The following is a 22,993-nucleotide window of genomic DNA, read 5'->3' as shown; positions in this document are numbered from 1 at the left end:
GCATGTATGACCAGTGAAGAAGACTTGTCCATTACAACCATAACAACTATCCAAATTCCCCTTGGATGATTGGGGACTTTAGTCCCTGAATTGAATCTAATTTTTTTCGTTATTTAACTGAGCATCACATGAAAGATGCACACCAATTTTGATATCATCAGACAGGAGATGATCAGTATATGGGCACCCAAAGACTAATAGGCCTTGAAAGTAATGTGCATTTTCTCTTACCAAAAACCTTTAAAGACCCCCCCAGCCTCCAGTTTTTAACGATGTTAATATGTTTTTTATATGATACAGGACATATCATAACCAAATAAGCAGTCAACGCCATTGCTGAGTATTTCCACAATGGATCTGCAGTGTACCAATGACAGTCTCAAAAACATGGAATCAGATAGCCTGGGTTTCATGCGTCACATACCTAAGGAACCAATTCCATCAACGTACGGGGTGGGTCTTTACATACCATTAGCATAAGTCTATGTTGAAACGAGAGCTATCATCGGAGAAGCCCAGTGTGGCTAATTTGCATATTCAAAGCTCTGCGAATATTAAATGAAGCAAAGTGTACAGTTACATACAAGCCATTTTAAGGCCATGACAAAATGTGCTAAATGTGTAATTTTGAGTAACAGAGATGAGTGGTTTGGGGGTTTAATCAATGCAGGACAGGAATTTAAAGACCAACCACAAAAGTGTCACTCTAATGAAGCAGCAGAAAGAGTCATGCCAGCTTGGTCTCTGCCAACTGAAATTTCAATTAAGTAATTGTCTGAGACCTTCTTTTTCTTTTCTAAAATCTACAAACATACCTGGGTCGCCTTTTCAGGAAAAGGTCCTGTAATGGGAGGGAGCTCCATGGAGGTCCTATAAAGGTCCTATAATGGCAGGGAGCTCCCAGCCCTGCAGGACACCTACCACACACGATGCCTCAGGAAAGCTGGCAGGATCCTAAAAGACTGCTACCATCCCGATTTCCACCCCGCTGCCTTCTGGAAGGTGGTACAGTAGCATCCGGAATATTGTTATGTCAATGATTCCACATAACTGAGTTGTGTTCAAAGTTCAAACTAATGTAATACTATTATTACAGAGGGAATAACTAACTTCTGTGAAACCAACAAGACTGTATTAAGAAATTTCAATATTATTTGGTCAAGTCAGCCTTAATTGATGAGGTAGTTTTCATCTAACTAATCAGACCTTCATTACACTGACCTAACTCACTTATGTAATTCTAACTCAACTAGATTTACTAACACTAACTGAACAACTCCTTGTAGTTCCAACTTAACTGACTTGAATAAGCAGTATACACAAACGGTTTTCATTGTTATAAAACTAGTGAATTTATGTTGGACTTACTAAACCATGTCAACAATTTTCACACAATTAAGTAAATTCAAATCATAATGCAAACAAACAAAGCTGACTTCAGTCAGTTTATTGTTGCACAATGTCACACACGACACGTGCATACATTAGGTGGAGACACAGGACACACACACACACACGGAGGTGCCTGTGAATTTGACCTCTGCATTTTTCCATCCCGGACTGTCCTTCCTCCAGGACCCCAGGAGCAGTGGGCAGCTTTTAAGCGCCCAGGGACCAAGTGAAGTGAACTGTCCATCTTGGTCAGGGTTTGACGGGAGAGTGTTCTGTTGCATGTTTTTCTGTTAGGGTCCTTGTGAACACAGGGAGAACATGCAAAGTCCACACAGGCCTGGGAGGTAGCCCACCTGAGCAGTCAAGGTCTAGGGAGGACCTGCCCCCCAGAGCCAACAGTGCCCCATGCGGGAATCGAACTTCATGACCTTCTTGCTGTGGGGTGGCAGTGCAAGCACCTGAGCCACCATGCCATACCTTGGTTATGTAATATTATTTTTTACCAATGGAGAACGACAACCATCACATGATATCAACGTGACATCATTCAACACATACCAAACTCTGGGTGTGGTAAAGAAAGCATTGTTAGTTTTATATATAATGGTTATTTATTAGTAATTGAGCTTTTACAAGCGTTTCAAACGACTGACAGGCAAATCATCTACATTTAGTAATTCAATATTGAAATGTATTATATGGCAACGACAGTACGAATATTCTGATTGGCTAATGCCTAGTCATGCCACCCGCGTATTGCCCTTTTCAGGTTAATATGGATCCTTAGGCTCTCTGGGCGGATCCTTATGCTCTCTCTCCATAAGTAGGTAGTTTTGCCCACACCATGAACTGTAACAAAACATACAAAAAACATAAAACAAAACCAATGTAATGTTGCATATGCTGAGATCCCCAAAACTTCAATTCTAGAATTAAATCGCTATTTCACCTCTTAAACCATGCACTAATGTTTCAACATCACAGAATAAAATATACCAGTTGGGTAAGACCTTGACCTCGAGCACATTAATTTGAACACAGCATCACACTCAATGTGGAGTCAGTGTCTGAGCATATTCATTGTAAGACCTACAGAAACCCATCTAGGACATTATTGTATAGAGGTGATTTAGCCATTCACTCAACAGTGTTATGTTGAATTAACTTAGCTAGCTTCTTTTGCTTTGACAAGTTTTCATTTTAAGTTATAGGCTTACTAAAGTGGACTAGATTTTAAAGGGAATTGTGCATTTTAAGTTAGACTTAAGTTAGACTAGATTTGAGAGGTGATTGTGCCATTCACTCAACAGTGTGATGTTGAATTAAGCTGTCTTCTTTTGCTTGAACAAGTTTTAATTTCAAGTTAGACTTACTAAAGTGGACTAGATTTTAAAACACAGAAATGTTAATTCAATTGAATACAAGTACATTTATTTGATTCAGCAACTCACCGAGTTCACTTTTTTTTAGTGTACTCCCACACTGGATTCGTCTGTAGGGTAGTATAGGTTTTTAATAGGTTAGCATAGTTTATTATATGTTTTATATGTTGTATGTATATATGTTAGTATTATATGTATAGGTTGTTATATGTTTTAGCATACTGTATTGTTTATTTATCTTGTATATTTAGTAAGGTTATTTAGGTTATTATATGTTTATTACGTGTAAATCATGTTCAAGTTATGTACTTGTACAGAATGTATGTTATGTTATGTTACTCTATGTAATGTTTTGGGAGGTTGTTATGCAGGGATTTTTCAGTGCCCAGTCTGACCCTCCGTAATTCTGTGCATCCTACAATAAAAGACTTGTGACTTGTGACTTGTGACTTGTGACTTGTGACTTGTAACTTGTGACTTGTGACTAATGTCAGAAAAGAGCATTGTGGAATTCTTGTTGTAAGTCCTGCTCCTACAAATACTACCATTGCAGCATACGTGTTCCACTGTTGTAGTATTTGACTTAAAAGGCCTTCTGTTGAAAAACTACAATTGCATACAATAATTATCTCAACATATTAAACATAAATAATGTTTTATTGCATTACGGGCAAATTGACCACTATAGGCCACCATAGGCCTCAGAGCTACCATGGAGACTTGGTTTGAACTGAAACCTGTAGTCATGCATATGCCACATGAAAGACTGGGAGCACACACTGTCATGCAAAAAGTGTACATGTAAGACATTCGATATTATGAACCCGTTACGGTGAATTGTCTAAAAACAACTACCAATTTTTAATGGGAGGGTATGCCAAGGCAATAACACTAGTTCAAACATGTATTTGTAATGAACATAATATGCAACAGTGGAAGGAATATTATTCAGACAGAAATATTTCCCACTTTCAAGTACAGCCATGATACAGGATAATTTGGTGTTGACATGGCATAGAGGTTCATTTTAACCAATAGGAAACCAGTTAAAATAGGAAACTTGTAAGGTCATCTTCACAACTGGAACAAATGTTGGAATATCAGTTCCATCTCATCTATATCACTTCAAATAAATCCTTTCGATGACCACAATTTGGCATATTGGTATTGGTGTTTTCATTACACTTTTGATCAGCATACTGTACAATTCGGACAGTATAATACTTTTTTTTTGTGGTAGCTATCGTTTTCCATTTGTTCACAGTATTTCATAATTTCTGATTACACATGTAGCTGAATGAATTCAGGTTTTTGGACGTGTGAAATCAAATTAGTTACCTTTAGCAGATTGCAACATGAATTACTGTTCTGTACTGTGCTGCACTATACTGAAGACATATGAAATCTGTGTTCTTACAATAATGTTATCAACATCTAGAATATCTAAACATAAATCTGAAATACAAGCTGCATTTATGAAAATGTTTTCATCATGGTAAACAGAGCATTTGCAGTATTGCCACCTAGCTTATTAAATAAGGCTGTTTTGGAGCTGTAAACCATCAGTAGTTCTTTTGCCAGCTAGAGGACACCAGAAAAGACTGTTGTGTAATGAAACAGCAATGGCAGCCTCTAGATACCCCATTTATTACAAACAATTTGGGAGGGGTGCCAGTACAGAGATGAATACAGTGGAAGGCCGGGTGTTCACTAAATGTGCCCTTTTGACGGACATTAAATTGTCATTCAGGGAACTAGATCAAACCCGTTGTGTCCTCATCTGGTAAAATCATAGAATGAAACACTAATCTTAAGACACTTTGATATCTAAATTAGATTCAGGATAGTCACTTATCCTCACTTAAAAATCTGCCATTCTTGTAGATTTCACTCATTTCTATTTAGCCCCTAATGTCCCATAAGGTGATGTTTTTTTTATATTGTACGCACAAGTGATTATTTTTTGGGAACAAGTAATTATCTTGTGCACTCAATTAAATAATTTGTTCCAATACGTTCCTCCAAAATAACTTGTGCGCACAAGATAAAAACTTGTTGCCACAAGATAATTAAGTTGTGCAAGATGAAATAATATCACCTTTCTGGGCTGTAGGGGCTCCACATATTTCTTTGTAGTCTACCAAAAAAAGTTGTTGTTTAATTGATTACAACACACATCTTTTCAGTTGTAACATTGGTTGCAATATGTTTGTGTACTGACAAACAACAAATTTGACTTTCCAAGACATCGAAAACACTCTCCACAGTAAGGTTTTACCTAGTGGAGTGAGTGACACTAAAAATACATCCAGCTGATGACAGAGCGTGATTATTGCTGCTGCAAAAACTGCTTATGGGGGTGACGCACAAAAACATGCCCACATCTCCCCCTGCCCTTGCATTCCTCAGAGGCCTCTGAGCAGGGGTGGGCATTCTTCCTCACAGAGGGGCTGGTGTTAGTGCAGGTTTGCTCTCTGACTGAACACACACACACACACACACACACACACACACACACACACACACACATACATTACATAGTGCATGCACACAAGCATACACACACACATACACTCACACACACATACATACTACACACTCACACACACAAACATAAAACTCATACACACACACACAAACTTGACACCACTGCATTAAACTGACTAGACTAGACCAATCTTGGGGGGCTTCACTTAAATCAAAAGTTTGATTCTAGTACTGTATACTGTTACTCAGCTGGAACTAAACAAACAAAAAAGGACAATCAAAAGCTCCCAGGCCCTTAACTTTGGCGGGTAAAACTGCTCACCCCTGCCTAGAAATCAGTCAGGTCTTACGACCGGACCCACTGAGGGTCTCAGATATCACTAGAAGAAAGCGGCTCAGATTTCCAGCCACTGACTCTGATGAGGGGAAACCTCACTCTCCACTGGGAGACCAGGCATGGTGGCAGACAGCAACACTGCTACTTGAACTCCCCGCAAACGCACTGCAGTAAGTGCAGAGGTACGTGTGCAAGAGGTCTTCCCTAAAGTAAAAAAAATAAATGAATAAATAAGAAACAATGAGAGGGTATATGAAATGGTGGTTGGTTTCAACAAGGTCATGGCCCCTAAAAGAAGGTGGAATTGGTCGAGGAGTAAAGGAGAATCTGTATTTCGGGGTATCTTCAGATTTTTCACATCATCTCAGAAAGGGATATATATGTAGCATAGCCTAAACATGACTGCTGATGTCAGGTGTAATGCTGCGATTTGCAACGGCCTGATTTTAAATATCGAAGTATGTGGAAGTAAATCTAGCAATTTTGCATAGTGTGCAATATCAGTCAGTTTTGTTATCTTAATTATAACAAGAGGTACTTACAAATTACAAAGCCATTCATACCTGATCAAACTCTCATGATCAGTTGTTTTGTGACAAGGGAAAAGGCTTTGGAAAGCCCATTTTTAGGGCACTAATTTCAATGACGGGCAAATGGCATCAAGCAAACAAACGATTTTGCATTTTTAATACCCCAAGCTAGATCCGAAACCCAAACATAGATGGGTCAGCATAACACTCCCACACGCCACATGCAAGCTTTAGCTTTTTTTCATGCACGGCTGACTTCGCCTTTTGCCCATCAATTCAATTAGGGCCCTTAATGGCCACCTCAGTGTAATTGTTTTACTCTAATCAATCATGCCACTTTATGGCAGGGAGATGACAAAAGAAAATTGATGCAAAATAAATAAATAAGATTTTTTTAAAAAAGTGCATGTGCCCTATGTGTGGATGTATGCTGTACTCTCTGTATTGAAATACAAATCATCAAAATGATAGATAAGCTATTGCAATTAAGAAAAATTTGAAACCTGACACCCTTGAACATGTATTATCATTTTACTATTTTGAAATCTAAAGCCTGTATTCATTTGTAGGGTCTGGAAACCCTAACCCTGCACCTCTAGATTTATCATGTCTTCTCTTCAGAACCAAACCTCTGAAAAAATGCCATGTGTCGCCTGATGGGTGTGGCCTTACGGATCCAGCTCGGTAGCATGAAAACAGACCACAATGACTGAACATAAGACCAGTAAAATATTTTATTTTATCAGAATGTATCTGCAATCCTTTACATAAAGCAATACATTACTTACTAAAATCGCTTAAATGTTTGTAGCTTTTTCAATGCACGCCCTTATCCGATACTCTAAATTAATCATTATTAATGACTATTATTTACATCAAAAAATAGGTTTCATTGGCTCTAATATGGGCAATATATGCTGCTAATGGTCCCTTTCAAGCAGAGTCCGTAGACCGCTAGCGAAAGACTGACCAGAGCCATTGAACAGCCTAGGATGTGACCTCATAATGTAATTTCCTCGAGGTACACGAAGCAATGGCTGTGACCACGGCGAACCGTTTTTGTGCATCGCATTGAGGCGGAGATGCGTTCCCAAAATGGCTAAGGTTCGTGTGAGTATATCTCGTGTATTTAATCGTTTATCGAAATGTGAATGTGAGGGAATAGTTTTAACACCGAAAATTGAATTATATTCAATCGTACACATTGTTTAGAGACGTTACCGACTCCAACCCATCCTGCGCAACGTGACGCGCTACAGTACGTCTGCAGCCTCATCTTCATTCGGCTAGCAGGAAGTATGTTGAATAGGTGGGAAGAAAAAAGACCGAGAAGAACCAAAGTCGGTGGTTGATCTAGGGAAAAAAATCCAAATGGCTAGTCGGTGAACGTTTTAATTTCGCGCGCTCAGATAGGGTTTCGATCACCCCACTCATTTTCGTCTCGGAACGGGTAAGTTAAGGAAGTTAAAACGTCTGTAACAAGATGATGTTCATCATTCGTTCACCGCTTATTTGCCGTGATCTTTGTGTTGATTCCGTGCTAACTAGCCTACTAGCTCCCGTTAGCAGCAATGCTAAAAGCCGAGCAAATATAGCAATATTTAAAACCTGCCCTGTAAATAAATATGGACGATTAGAAGCATAAAGAAAATGAACGCAAATATATTAATGGATTTTCTGCAAATGTATATGTTTAGGACGTGTCGTTTTTGTTTGTGCTTGCAAAATTCATGGTTAGCTACTCTCAATGCAGCAACTTCCGTTTTCCTCTCGTTTAGCATCGTGGGGGGTAGCTAGCAGGTTAGCACAGCTAGTTAGCATGGTAGCCAGTCCTACACAAAACCCAAAGCAAGTTTAGCTAGCTAGCTAACGTTAGTGAACGCATCTCCTAAAGAATTCAGACGGGCTTGCAGATAATCTCGTTATTCGCAAGATTTTGTTCCTAAATGTATTGTCCACTACGATACGAAATACACATTTATGGAACCGTTATATAATATCTCAAGATTGGTTGGTTTTCACACTTGACCTAGCTACCCTTTAGCCAACCAGCTAACGTTAGCTAGTTTATGTTTACACAGCTAAATTGCTATCAATGAATTACAAATATGCCGTTTTGATGGTAAATAGCTATTGAGGTCCCATCTGTTGCTGCGTATCGTGTATTTACAGCGTTGGATTGCAAGTATATTAAGAAGATGCTTGCATCTTTTAGAAGAAAATTTCGAACAACGCGAGGTGGCTGCTCGGTCCACCGGCCTTGACGTTGCCTAATTTGGGGAGTCGTCTAGGGGAAAATAACACGGAATGTCGCGCGGAACGGCGGCAAAGAGAACCCGCTTTGTCCGAATAAATCCATATCGTGTGAAACGTGGTGTAAAAGACAAATCAAGGTCATTGCAAAATATTAACTGGATCTACCCTAACTTGGATGGCTGCAAATTCCAAAATATATCAACGTTTGTCGAACGCGCCTTCCATTTTCATTGTCGAGGTGTTTGGCCAGCTAGCTGTTAGCCATTAGCTAGGTCGTTCGGTAAACAGACATTTCGTCGAAGGTAGTAGATCCATTTAGGATGGCCAAGGTGGGACATCGAGTCGCCTACCTCCCAATAATAAGCTTTGAATCTGAAAATATTTTACCCGATTCTTCCAATGAGCGAAGATAGTACAAATAAATGGAACTTTTTATCGACCGGAGAATTTACATATGAGCGCGCTTCATCTGTTATTGCAATGCAACTTAGCACCTTGCGGGAAAGCAACAATTTTGAGAAATGTTTTCTAAAGGTTTATTTATTGTAAAATAAAACGAATGGTTAGAGGTTTACCGTCACATCAGACATAATAGGTATATTCGTATATATTTTCAGCCGACCATTGTCAACCCATTGCACATCTGGCGATTTCAGGTCGACGCAGCCCACACAGCCCCTGCGCTATGTAAACATCTCTTAAAAAATAAACGGCCAAGCTCGCAAACCTTTACAGACGCACGCTTTTGGCGGTAGGAGTGTTTGAGTAAGTTGTTGACCACATGGTTCGCTCACTTGACGAATCATATGTACAAAGGAGTATTCTTAGTAAAACGTAGTTATTCAAGTGTAAGGAGACAAATTAGTGAAACCGTTTTAGACCAGGTAGGTGGTCCCTCTAGCTCACAAGTGATGGTATCAAAGTCTAACAGCATATATTTTATGTAGAACAGAACTAAATAGTCAGTTGAAAGAAAGAGCAGGTAAAACCCCATTTACCTTTGCTTTTTATGAATGTTGCTCTTAAGTGCCTCATGACATAAAGTATTTTTAGTAACCATTTTCAATTTGTCTGTTGGAACAGTATAAGTATCTCCACATATCAAAATTTTGCCCATTGTACTCCCATTCACACTGTAATATTATAATTTGATGCAGTCCTTAGTCAGAATTCCCACATTTACAATATGAGATACGAAAACATCTGTATCTGTCCACCGTTGCTCTCTTTTCTTCTGAAACCAATTTATTTTTATAAAATTCCTCGAAGTACTGAATCAAATTATTCACTTGTTAATTTCTGGAAGGATTAGAGATTATCTGTGGCCCATTCTTCAATGCGCTCAAAAAAGTCACTTGAACAATGCTCTCCCAACATGAAAAAGATCTGCCTTGCCAGGCATGAATATGTTTGCCTCCAAATGTAAACAACAGCTGACAGACAAGCGTAGTGGAAATGCGTTTTTTCCCCCCTCCCTCCTCTTCTGTGTGTGTGTGTGTGTGATGCTGGACCCATCTGGCATTTCGCTACACAGATCTTGACAGACTCGGTGAGGCTAACGCATCCAGATGGCCTGGCATTGGTGCCCATGGGTTAGGGTACCTACCCTGAGGGCACAGCGTCGCACTCTCATTGGTGCAGCAAGACTCCCCCGTGTGGGATGAAAGGGTAGTCTGACGGAGGTGTCACCCACACCTCACACCATAAGAAGGGGATATGCAGCGCGAGCAAGGGGGGGAGGGGCGAGGAGTGGAAGGCTGGAGGCCCTGCAGGGCTTCGATGATCAAAAACCTGCTTTTTAAACTATAACGTGAAATTCTCTGCATCTGCCTCAAAACTGTGGCTCAGGTTTTTAATTTGTTTTTGCCGTTTTTTAATTTTTTTTTAAATAAAGGCTATTTCGTGTAGTTCCATGAAATTTGATTCGCTGAGCTGGAATAATGCTCAATCATACAACATAAGTGGGCCAATTGTTCTGCTTAGTAAGTCAATCATTTATCATTTGAGCAGACGTGATGTAGTGTCCTGTGATTGGCCTTTGTGGTTAAATCAACCTTCTCTGGATGCATCTTAGGAACAAATAACAGCAAGACACCCTCTCATTCCCCCAAAATAATTTTTATCTTTTACTTTTTACCATTTTATTTGCAAAGATTTGTAACAGGTTAGATGTAGGGTGCTACAAGGTCAAAGCGGAAAACTGCATAATGGTATTCCATTCAGACAAAATGTAGGTGAGTGACCTCTACCATCATTTTGACATAGTTTGTAATTGCTCAAGGTAGGTTCATACTTTGGCTTCATATTGAACATTATTTTAATAATTTTACAACAACGTGGCTTCCAACCAAATTGGCTGCCTTTTAAGCAACTGATTCACAAATTCAATATTTATATAAGCATATTCAAATCTGCACAGATTGGTAATTAGCCTACTTGAGTGAATTTGTTTCATACAATTTAATAATCATTCTCAACATTGACTGGGCGGAAATGTACAGTGTTTTGCTGATGGTGTAAGACTAAATTATTACATTTTTTATTATTTTTTTTTCTGTTTGATTTTAATTTTTTGAGGTTTCGTGGGGCTATATTATCATAAGGAGAAAAACTGTAAAAGGAGTTGGTTGGCATATAAAACCAGTTTGTTGAACAACATGCGCAAGTGTGTGGATAGGAAAAACACATCTTAGCTGTCTGACCGCCCTCATTGGAAAGGCAAGTCTAGACGGGTTAAAAGTTGCTGATGCATCCAATAATGAAGACCTACTCCTTTATATCTCTCCTAACTAACCCCAATAACACATTTGCTTGTCAGGTGTACTGACGTCAGTATATAGTCATGTGTGTAGATAATTATACAAAGTAGGCTAATTAGCATATCAATATCAGTTTGTTCAAAACCTTGTAATCAACATGTTTTGTACATAATGTTCTGTTTTTTGTGCAGCTATTTACATGCATAGGCATACTCAAATCAATATACACATATTTGCATACAATTATGGTATAAATGGTCATTATTATGAGAATATGAAACTTGTACTCTGTAGTAAGACCAGTGCAAGTTTATTTCAGCATATCAATATTTACATAATTACTGTTAATTACCTTTCATGATGGTTTGTTAATATAAATATACATTGATGCATTTTATTTGTCAAATGTAAGTTTTATTGTTCAATCATTGCAAAGATTTCCAAACAGTAACCACCTCCTCTTTCTCTCTTTTTCTCTCTCTTCTTGTGTGTCTCCTCAGATCTGCTCCAAGTGACCAGTCATTGCCTGGACGCACACACACTGCGCTGCTCTTGCGGGGTTGGAATTGAATGGCCAAGAGGAGAGAATATCTGTGATTCAGGTAACAAAATGGCTGACACCACAGAGGCTGAGAGCTGAGCAGTCATTCGTTGCCCCCTTTTGTTCTTTGTTTTCGAGGAGCGTTTTATGTGGACTTCTCCCCCTTACCCATTTCAATTCACTGAACATGGCCATGCATGATATAAGTCGTGCCAAGGGGTTTCCTTGTAAAGAGTGTGACATGATTTGCCCCAGTACCCCCAGCCTCTTGGAACACATGAAAGCACATTATCAGCAAGAGGAGAGCGGTAGATTCGATTGTGAACAGTGCGGACGCGTCTTTAAGCACGCCAATAGCTTGGCTAGCCACAAGAAGTCCCACGAGGTGGGCTCTTTCCAGTGCCCTGTCTGCACCCGTACTCTGCCCAACGCTCTGGCTCTGAAGAATCACCTGCGTATCCACACTTTGTCCCCCAGTGCCCAAGCCGAGGAGGACAACGAAGACCCGGTGGAAGACGAGAGGGACTACGGACTAGTCCAGGACCTGTCCGACACGGGCTTCCGGAGTCACCTGAACAACAGCGGGATGATGGGCCACGACCACGACGGCCAGAACGACAAGCAGAAATCACCCGGATCCGAAGACGCCTGGGACCGCCCGTTCAAGTGTGACCAGTGTGACCGCACCTACAGACACCACGGTAGCTTGGTGAACCACAAGAAATCTCATCAGGAGGGTGCGTTTAAGTGCGCCATTTGTTACAAGCAGTTCAATAACTTAGCAGCCCTAAGCGCGCACGAGCGCACCCACTCCAAGTTCAAGCCCCCGGGCCTGTCTATGAGCGGCGACCACCAGAGTGACAGCCGCGGCCCCCAGAGCGACGACATGGCCTCCTGCTTTTGCCACCTCTGCCAGGTAGCCCTGCCCAACAAAAATGACTTCCAAGAGCACATTCTCTTGCATAACGCAGCCTCCTCCTCACTGGGGCTGACCCGGGGCTTCCCGGGCATAGTGCCACATAACCTGAGCACTGTCCGCTCCCCCGGTGTGCACCCATACACCCCCACCCTGGGGGACCCCCTGCCGCTGCCCCCCCTGTCCGACAAGCGCTATGACCAGATGCTAGGCCCCCCTGTTAACAACCCCATTTACACATGTGCATACTGTGGGGCGGGCCACCCCGACCTGGAGAGCTTAAAAGTTCACTACCTGACCCATGACCCCCATCCCCCGCCTCATGCGCAGGAGGGCCCCTCGATCCTCAGCAACGACAGCCTGGGCTCCAACTCCCAGCCCTCGGTGTCGTCCCCCGGAGCAGGTGAGTCCCGTGGGCAGCAGTCGTCCACGGTGGACGATGGCGACCGTAGGTTTAAGTGCAACGAGTGTGGCAAGAGCTACCGCCATGCTGGCAGCCTGGTGAACCACAAGCGCTGCCACCAAACGGGGCACTACCAGTGCACCATCTGCTGCAAGCAGTACCCACACCTGGCCGCCCTGCACAGCCACCTGCGCAGCCACAAGTCCCGGACCGGCGGGCAGGGTCTCAACAACGAGGGCGACTGGCTGTCACCCGAGCCCCTCACACTGGACTCTCAGCAGGGCTTTGTGCACTCCCAAGACCACGGCAGCGGCGCCACCACCCCCATCTCCCTGCCGGGCAACCTGGGCGACGCTGCCCACTTTGTGCCCGATGGCGGCCACAGCAGTGGCCTGGACTCACTGGAGTTCCACGACCGCTTCGACGGCTCGCTCTCCCAGGGCAACTCTGGCCACTCGCCGCTGCCCCAGAGCCACAGGCAGGCCGACCGGCACATGTGCGCCGACTGCGGCGAAATGTACTCTGACATCTCGGGCATCAAGTCCCACATGTGCCCCCAGCGCCGCCAGCAACAGGGTGGCATGTCCAATGGCTACATGGGCTACCACGGGCAGGGTGGATCCATGCCCAGTGGCAGCATGAAAGACTCTGGCGGCCAGCGCCGTGGCAACGACCAGATGCAGTACAGCAGCGGTGGCGGAGGAAGTTCTGCCGGGGGAGCCGGTGGCCCCTCCCATGGAAGCGGCAATAGTGGCGCCGGCGGTGGTGGTAAGCGCATGGACAACAAGGGCGGAGACGATGACGATGATGGCGAGGTGTACCAGTGCTCTGTGTGCGGCAACCACTACGCCAGCCTGCGGGCACTCCGGAGCCACTTGCGCAGCCACGGCACCGTGCCGGGTGGCAACCAGGGCGCCGGGCCTTCCGCCCTCTCCCCTACCAGCGAGCAGGAGTGGCGCAGACGCCAGGAGGGTGGCGAGGGGGGCCTGATGATCTGCAGCACCTGTGGCCAGAGCTTCTCCCGCAAGCAGGACCTGGTCAACCACCAGCAGCTGGTCCATGGCATCACCCGGCCAGACGGGGCCAGCATGAGCGCTAGTGCCTCCACCAGCAATGGCAAAATGGACGGGAGCCGGAACAACATTTGTGTGGACTGCGGCATGTTCTTTGCCGACCGCCACCACCTGATCACACACTTGTGTCCAGGCAAGGCAAGAGGCGGGGCAGTGGGGAAAAGCATGAACGGGGCAAAGAGCATGACGGGGGGCGCTGGCACCAGCGGTGAGCACAACCAGTCGATTGGCAGCGGCGATCGCCCCCACAGGTGCGACCAGTGCGGCAGGGGCTACCGGCACCCTTGCTCTCTGCTTAACCATAAGAAGTCGCATAAGACTGGTGTCTTCCGATGCCTGGTCTGCCAGAAACGCTACTACAACCTGCTGGCCCTCAAGAACCATCAGAGGACCCACTTTGACCTTAAAAGGTTAGCCATCTTTGCATGTGTTTCATTTTTTTTTTTCCTTTTCTTTTTTTTTGCTTTGCTTTTTCTTTTTTTGGGGTTCTTTGTGTAAGTGTGTATGTGTGTGTATGTATGTTTTTTTTTTTTCTTTAAGTTGTTCATATTGCTCATTTTTGTTTTACATTAAGTCCTCATGTAGTTTCTAATCTTTGTAGGAATGAACTTGAACAGCCACTAAAAACTGTTTGACTGTTGCTGAAATTCTGGAGAGGGCAACGGATGTTTTTGTTTATGTGACTATGCAAAGGGAAAAAAAAAACAGCTCATGAATGGCTGTTTTTTCCCCCCTAACATCTGTATCTCGTTGATGATTTGTATAAACATGGCGTTGAAATTTTTTCCCCACTCTGTAGTACACGGTCTCTGCGCATATGGCTTTTTACTTTTTAAAGAAAAGTTTGGTGTTTGCTGTGTTGTGGGGGACCATACTATATTATCTAATTCCACTCTCCGTGTGTGTGTTTGACTCTGTTGTAGGCACAAGTGCGAGGAGTGTGGCAAGGCTTTCAAGATCCAGAAACAGCTGGTCAATCACCTGAGGCTCCACGAGGAACACCGCGCCAAGAACCAGGCCCGAGGCATGAATCCCAACGGGGGCCGCTACGAGGGGGGTCCGTCCCAGATGCAGTCCATGAACCAGGGACGGGTCCAGAACCCTGGGAAGTACCAGCACCATGGCCAGCACGGCCAGCACAGCCAGCATGGCCAACACATGCACCAGCAGCAGCATCAAGGCCAACACGGGCAGCACCAGGGCTTCAAGAAGCCCTACGATGCAGCGGGGACCTCTCGCCCACCACAGCCCGACGACCCCGAGGGCCGGCGCCCGTTCGCCTGTGACCAGTGCGGCCGCACCTACAGGCACGCCGGCAGCCTGGCCAACCACAAGAACCTGCACAAGACTGGCGAGTACCACTGCAATGTGTGCAACTCCACCTACCCCAACCGGCTGGCCATGAAGAACCACCTGCGCATGCACTTCGCCATGAAGAAGTTCACCTGCCCTGAATGCGGCCGCGGCTTCCGCACCCAGCGCCAGCTGGAGACCCACACCACCAACCAGCTGTGCAAGGACCTGCCGGGCACCAGCGGCCAGGGCCCCGTGGCTGACTACGAGTGTGACGGCTGCGGCGAGGGCTTCGCCACCGCCACTGATCTGGCCTCACACGACTGTGCCCACACTGGGATGCCCTCGTCATCGGCCTCCCTCGGCAGCTCCGGGCTCAGCATGGAGGCCGGCGGGCTGGGGTCCCCCGAGCGGGACGAGCGCCCCTTCGCCTGCGACCTGTGCGGCTGCGCCTACAAGCACGCCAGCAGCCTGCTCAACCACAAGAACACGCACAAGACGGGCAACTTCAGCTGCTCCTTCTGCGACAAGCCCTACACCAACTACATGGCTCTGCGCAACCACATGCGCATCCACACCCAGAAGAAGCGCCACATCTGCAACACGTGTGGCAAAGCCTTCCGCCTGGCCCGCTTCCTCCGCAACCACCAGAGGGTCCACGAGGAGGGCCACACCCGCTTCGGCTGCCCCAGCTGCGGGAAGAGCTTCCAGGGGAGGTCGGGCCTGGCCAGGCACCGCTGCGGGGACAACCAGGTAGGCAAGGAGGGCAGGAGGAAGGCCGCATCAAGCGCGCACGAGGGAGAAGAGTGCCGGTTCACGTGAGTTATCGTCTGTTGTTCGTGATTCTTGATGTGACATAGAAAAGATCACAGGTCTCTACATGTCTTATTACAGGTATATGATCTCCAATCCGGCTTCCTCGGGACCATACGTGTGCCGGAATTCGGATTTTTCTGAAGTTTGGACAGTTTGATTAGTGGAGAACAGATAAGTCACCCCCCCTTTGCTTTCAGTTAGCAATATGCTTTAGAATACTAGGTTATCGTAAAAAAAAAAAAAAAAGGAAACAAACAAAAACAAAAGGTTTTAAATTGAATGTTTTGTATAGTCAAATTGTGTTTTTTACATTTTGCACACTTTTTCAATTCCCAAAGTAACCCCAAGTCCCTCCTCAATTAATGATGTCTGTTGGTACCAATTTGAAAATGTCTGTAGTGTGCCTTTTTGTGTTTATAGGCCATTGTTTTCTTTTTTATTTAATCATTTGTAGGTCTGTCTGTAGTCTTAGCTAGATAGTGCTAGAAAAAGTAATGTATTTGAGATTTTAGATATATTGTGTGTGCAGTAGCAGATAGCATAGCTGTTGTCATGGTGCCAAACCCAGTCATTTACCCCATCATGTTTGTATGTAGGTTTTGAGCCCCAACCTCCCTAAATTTGAGTTGGGGGCAAGAAACATTGATTATTTGTTTTAAATTTGTTCCATCCTTTTGAAAACGATTTTTAATCTTAAATGTATCGGTGAATTTTGATTTTCTAGCTCCTAGAGGTTGTGACAAGCCACATGCACCTATGAAGTCAGTGTAGTGCCATGTCCATATAAGGACAGACTGCATAGAGCTCCTTCAGATTAACTAGAGTGAATCAGTGTCGCCACCTGCTGTCTAGGATGGTAAACAGCTGATCTTCACAATCTGAATAAGTCGAGCCTTGCAGCTGCAGGAGGCTGTCTGACTGTTTTGTCCTGCTTGTGGACAGTAAAAAAAAAAAAAAAAAAAAAAAAACCACTCATTTATAACATTTCCATTGATTTGAATTAGTGCTGCACGATTAATCTAAGGCTGCCATTTTAATTAAATAAAAAAAAATCTGTGTGTGAACATGATGACCTATTCTCTAATTGAGTGCAGTCCCCTCATTACCTACGGCCCTAATAAAGAGAAGACCGATCAGTCACTGTTTGGGCAGTGAATGCGTGTGCCTTGTATGGTATGAATATCCGTTTTGCAAACCAGAGGACTACATTATGCAGAGATTTTTTTTTAGCTTGCTCAGATTTTTAAGAGGGGGGAGTTATCAAGGAAAGTCATGGTTGACAAAAATTGGTGTAAAATGGTCCTAAGATGTCCATTAGTCGACTCTGTGTTAACTGACGTTTGTGCACGTGTGCATAAAATGGACGCCTCACCAAAGCATGTTGAGTTTATGATCAGTGGCTCGCACACTGCTTTTTTTTTCCGGAGGAATGCACTTTAATAATTGGTGGCTATAAAGGGTTTAAACAAACCTCAACACCATGGAGACCAAAAAAGCCAGGGAGGCTTGCAGGCAGTGCCTTGCCATCAAAGTAAATTTGTGATTTGATACATTTTTCTTGCCGAAGGCTAGGCTGTTCTCTGTTTTGACCATTTTGTCCACATTTTTAACATGATTGAGATACCAGGACATGTACAATGGTCTAGCTTAATATGTGGAAACAATGAGGATAATCTAATTATAGCCTGCACATAGGCTACAGTTCTGAAATAGACCTTCACTCACTGTTAATTAAGTCTACTTCCTTTATTCTAATAATAATTTCAGCTGCAAACCTATTTGAGAGCGCACCTGCAACAAACCAGGATCAAAGCAACATATTTTTTTATACTAAGTGGTAGGCTAGACATGATTAGCTCTCATTAGTGCAGATGAGGTGTGTTTCCTACACTTCTAAAAGCCTATCCATGTGTTCACAGCCAGGCTGATCTTAGGAGAACTAGTGGAGGGCCACCTTCTGCTCACAGGCAGAGAAGTTAAGCATTACAAACACAGCAAAGCCATAGTGGAGGTGGTCTAGGGGCAAGGCCATAGTGTGTGTGGGGGGGGGGGGGGGGGGGGGGGGGTCATATCACAGTCATTATTATGACTGCCCGGTTAAACACATGTAGACACGTGCCTGTCTTACTATTACTTACTAGAGGATACTTTTGAGCTGCTCAAGAATGTACATACATGATGCCATTTGTTTACTATATTGCAATTGCAATATTGTCCACAGTGATCGCAACACGACTTTTTCCACCAAATCGTGCAGCCCTAGGTTGAATTTACAATTTAGAAAGCCTCCCCAAAGTCAAAGTTTGGACTGTGATGGAGTTTTTGGCAGCTGGATTCAAGATCATATACCTGTACTTGTGCCTTTCTGAACAGATAGCATATAACTATACTGATAACACGCCGTTAGGTCAACTAAAACCTACCTAGAATGAATTGAGGTTGACTAACCCCGAGAAGACCTATGTAGTTTTAAATGAGGATAACTAACACGTTCAGACATGCAGAGTGAGGGGATGTAGAGGGAAATGAACACTGGATTAATGGCTTCTCTCCTGCCCCTCTGCTCCCTTCCTCTCTCCTCCACCTCCTCCTCTTTTATCTTCCTCCTCTCCTCTTCCTTGTGTTTGCCTCCGTTGTGGATATCTACAGATGTGAACAGTGCGGCCGCTCCTACCGTCACGCCAGTTCCCTCCTCAACCACAAGAACACCCACACCGTCGGCATCTATCACTGCGCCGTGTGCCTCAAGACCTACTCCAACCTGCTGGCCCTCAAGAACCATCGCCGCATCCACTCAGAGACACGCCGCCACCGCTGCCCCGAATGTGGCAAGGCCTTCCGCGTCTCCTCCCAGCTGCAAAACCACCGGCGCGTGCACCTCAAGGAGCGGGAGCTGGCCTGCACCCTCTGCCAGCGTAGCTTCCCCAGCCAGGCCAGCTTCCGCCTCCACCAGGAGATGCAGCACGGCATCGCCCGCAAGCAGCCCCAGCAGCAGCAGCATCAGCACCACCACCACCACCCCCCACACTCCTCCTCGGGCGGCGGGGGGATGTCTCACGGAGGTGGTGGCGGCGGTGGAGGGGACCTGGGCTGGGGCTCTGGGCTTGACCTCACTCTCATGCAGGCCCAGGGCCTGGACCCCAACGGCCTCCCCAAGCTGACGCCTTCCTTGCACGGCCCCGGGGGCAGCGGCCAGCCGTCCTCCCGCGGCCGTGACGGGGACGCGTCGATGCGCAAGGCGCACGTGTGCGACCAGTGCGGGCGTGGCTACCGGCACGCCAGCTCTCTGCTCAACCACAAGAACAGCCACAAGGTGGGTACGTACTTCTGCAACTCCTGCCAGAAGGAGTTCTCCAACCTGATGGCCCTCAAGAACCACCGGCGCATCCACACAGAGCCCAAGCGCTACCAGTGCCCCGACTGCGGCAAGTCCTTCCGTGTGTCAACCCAGCTCATCTGCCACCGTCGCATCCACACCAAGGAGAAGCCCTTCTCGTGCCAGCAGTGCGACAAGCGCTTCTCCAGCAAGTCCAACCTGCGCCACCACCAGAAGGTCCACTGGAGCAGCACGGCGCCCTCATCCAACGCCAACACCAGTCTCGGCAGCATGGGCGCCGCCAACTACCTGGGTATGCCCGCGGGCCCCTTCATATAACCCAAACACACACAAATACACACAAATGTCTGTGTGCTGGGTGTCTGAGTGTGTGAGTGTCCTTCGAGGGTTGGGGGAGGATGGAGTGGAGAATTGTGTGTGTGTTTAGTCATTTTTTCTGTTTTTTGTTTTTATTTGTATAGGTGGGTGGCTTGGAATTAGCCAATAGTTTAGCTCTGGGGTTCTTGTTTAATTTTGTTTTCTTGTGTTTTTTTTTGGTTCCTTTATTATAATTTTTTGAGGTGCCAAAAGTCCCCCTTTGTCCTTCACCACTCCTCCACCCTTCTCATCCACCACCCATCTCCGGTAGCAGCTAGCCTCGGAGTCGTTACTGTAGGACTCTCACGTAGAGCAGGGCATTCTGGGTAAGCACAGAGGTCCCTAAGATGCACGACACCCAGGAGGCACCGAGGACTGTGTGTGTGTTGGGTAGGGGTGGGGGAGGTGCAGGGATCAATGCCCTTTATGACTGGTGGCTTAAATAACTCAGGGTGGACCTGCATGCGCCAACACACACAAAAAGATAACCTCATCCCAGTCACCGTGGCGACTGACCGACCTTACCTCTGCAATGGCCTGGTTGTAAGCGGCTGTCCCCTGGATAAATGCCCCCCCCCCCCCCCCCCCTCGTTTGTTTCTAGGGCAAGCTTTAGACTCTTCTTTGGGGCCCTTAACGTGAACTGGGTTGTTAAACTGGTCATGAGTGAACACAGCGTTTTGGAGAACTATCGGGTGCATGTTACGCGACGCAACACGGCCAGAAGCTGGTCTCAGATACCCTGAATAACTGTCAGCAAAGGGGGACAAAGCCCTTAAGTAAATGCCGATGCCTTTGTGATGATGGTGGTGGAGGAGGAAGTGATGTCACTGTAGCTTCTCCCAAGTCAATCAATGAATACTATCATGGAGTCAAAACACGTCCCAATCAGATCAGGTGTAAAAACAAAAAAAAAATATTTTAGTTTGTAAAATGTTTGTCATCACATTTCATCCCACACTCTGTCCAGTTCTCCTTGATGTGAAGCCTTGTGCATAATGCGTTTCCTATACGTACATATATAAATATATATATATATATATCTATATCACGAAGAAATCATGGTAATGACTAACAACTTCGAAACGAAAAAGGAAAAAAAATCTTGTAGGCACTAGTAGTAAAGTTATTTGACATTGTATAGTGTTTCTTTTTTAAAACAAAACTGTGGACAGAGGTATCGTATTCTCTGTTGTGTAGAACTGTATCAAGGGTGGGGTGTGTTTCTTTTTAACGTTTTTTTCTTTTCTTTTTGTAATCCCTTTTGATGTTCTAATTTTTTCTAACTTGTGTGTTTCTTGCAGCACGAAGATGAGCTTCAAACCTTATAATTCTGCAGATGACAGCGTTGCGCTTATTGGGTTCGCCGTGTACCTTCCCTATTATTTCAATATGTTGCTCTGAACCCATACTTCTAAAACCTGCGCCAAACTAGTTAGTGTATAGAAAGGATAGGTTGTGCTACAAAAAAAATAGGAAAAAAAAACTACAAAGGAGAAAAAAAAAAGAAAATGTATATTGATAGGCCTGTGCCAGCATTTGGTTTTACCTTGTATTGTATCGTACTCCCCACTGTATTATTTGCAGGAAGACTTTTATATAAAAAAGATCACTGTAGTACGCGTTTTATTTATATTAACACTTTTAACTGAAAAGAGAAAAAAACGCTAGTTTTAGAACCTCCCATGTTAGGAGCTGTGTTGTACCAGATCCTACCCCCCCACCCCCTTCATCTTAGCTCGCTTCCTGTGACATGCATTCTTCGTATACACATGACACGGAGTCAGAGATGACGGACTCCTAATGAACACTTGTTACAGTGACTGTACCCTCCATCCTCTAAACTCTCTTTGTTATGCTTTTAAAGAAGAAGAAGAAGAAGACGGAAAAAAAAAATAATGTTGTCTGTCCCTTGTACAATAAATGGGGGGAGCGTTATAATGTGTGTTTTTTTGATTGCAGTACGATGAGTATTAAACGGATCACTGTAATGTTTTCTTGCCTTTCTCACACGTGATGTCGTGGCGGTTCTGCCCCCTCCCAGACCCCTCTCTGCCCTCTATTGGCCCCCCACCCCCTTGATCACCAGCCCCTCCCCCTCGTCAGATTTGGACTTTCTATTCCACGCTATAAGCTCACACTTTTAAGGGATGACTTTGTGAACTATTGAAAAGTAAAAAAAGAATCATTCAGTCGACCATATTTTAGAATTTTTCTCTTTTTTTTTTTTTGGTTTTGTTACACTTTTTGTCGTATCCCTTGTATTTATTAGTATTTTCTTTTATTTAATTGCGTTTGACTATTTGAAGCTCAATGTGAACAGCTTTGGACCTGGGAGCACTGGTGCTAGGAAGTCAATTCTATTTTGAGTGACCGTGACGTTCTGAGGAGTATTGTGAACACAAGTAGAGCACAGGAAGATTGTATATTTATGTACTGAAACCTTCAAAATTTGTTCCCATTTGGATGGTTTAAAAGAGAGAGAGAAAAAAAAAAAGAAAACATACAAACGCTTCCAAGTTGCGAAAATGGCTAGTTTCGAAAAAGGATTGGGACTTTGAACGAATATAAATATGTATTTTTAAGTTTTAACTTTTTTTTTTCTTCCTCCTTCATGCATATATATATGTAATGCTGACTATACACTTTTTTTAAACTACATTTTGATAATTCATTTCCTAACAGAACCTGTTTGGATTATAACCTTAATGCTCTCAAGTAATGAAAATAAATAGCTAAAAAAAAGCCTTGGACGGTTCAATTGTCGTTGCTGAGAAGTTTGTCGTCCCCCCTTTCCCCTTCCTTCGGTGGCCTCAAAGTCAGTTTGCAAAACCCACCACACATGTAAAAGTGACGAACCTCACACACTTAGGGATATATTATTATGGGAAAGATTATTTTGGCCTAACTCATTGTTTTGTCCCTCTCTTCCTTCACTGTTGATCATGTCGATGTTTCATTCCATTTGCTGTATCGAAATGGAATTGGGATTTCTGAAAAGCTCTAGCTCGTAAAAGTCATGAAGATAATAGCAGTTCAGTGCCCAGTGAGAGAAGAAATGTCATCCAGATTTGGGGGAATACAAAAAGAGGGGATAAATACTAAATCATGTTATT

General features: G+C 44.4%; 1 protein-coding gene across 7 annotated transcripts; it reads left to right on the top strand.

Annotated features, from left to right (window-relative positions):
- The first annotated feature begins 7,144 nt into the window (after positions 1-7,144).
- LOC308379376 (zinc finger protein 646) lies at positions 7,145-22,777 on the top strand. 7 transcript variants are annotated; one of them, XM_080856493.1, is made up of 6 exons: positions 7,435-7,578; positions 10,538-10,618; positions 11,644-11,745; positions 12,162-14,486; positions 15,000-16,187; positions 18,835-22,777. In XM_080856493.1, the coding sequence occupies exons 4-6, from the start codon at positions 12,271-12,273 to the stop codon at positions 19,838-19,840; spliced, it is 4,410 nt and encodes a 1,469-aa protein (XP_080712619.1). In that variant the 5' UTR covers positions 7,435-7,578; positions 10,538-10,618; positions 11,644-11,745; positions 12,162-12,270; the 3' UTR covers positions 19,841-22,777. The 7 variants fall into 7 exon arrangements, with proteins under 7 accessions (XP_080712621.1, XP_080712622.1, XP_080712619.1 ...); XM_080856495.1 differs by lacking the exons at positions 7,435-7,578; positions 10,538-10,618 and adding an exon at positions 7,145-7,232; XM_080856496.1 differs by lacking the exons at positions 7,435-7,578; positions 10,538-10,618 and adding an exon at positions 7,175-7,238.
- The last annotated feature ends 216 nt before the right edge of the window (positions 22,778-22,993 follow it).

Source organism: Sprattus sprattus, assembly GCF_963457725.1.
Source record: "Sprattus sprattus genome assembly, chromosome: 18".
NCBI classification, from domain to species: domain Eukaryota; kingdom Metazoa; phylum Chordata; class Actinopteri; order Clupeiformes; family Clupeidae; genus Sprattus; species Sprattus sprattus.
This window is presented reverse-complemented; position numbering and strand designations above follow the sequence as displayed.

Coding starts and splice junctions, on each gene's coding strand:
- LOC308379376 (XM_080856491.1), top strand. CDS start 11,872: ATGGCCATGCATGATATAAGTCGTGCCAAGGGGTTTCCTTGTAAAGAG. Junction 14,487..14,999: donor ACCCACTTTGACCTTAAAAG/GTTAGCCATCTT, acceptor ACTCTGTTGTAG/GCACAAGTGCGAGGAGTGTG. Junction 16,188..18,834: donor GGAGAAGAGTGCCGGTTCAC/GTGAGTTATCGT, acceptor GGATATCTACAG/ATGTGAACAGTGCGGCCGCT.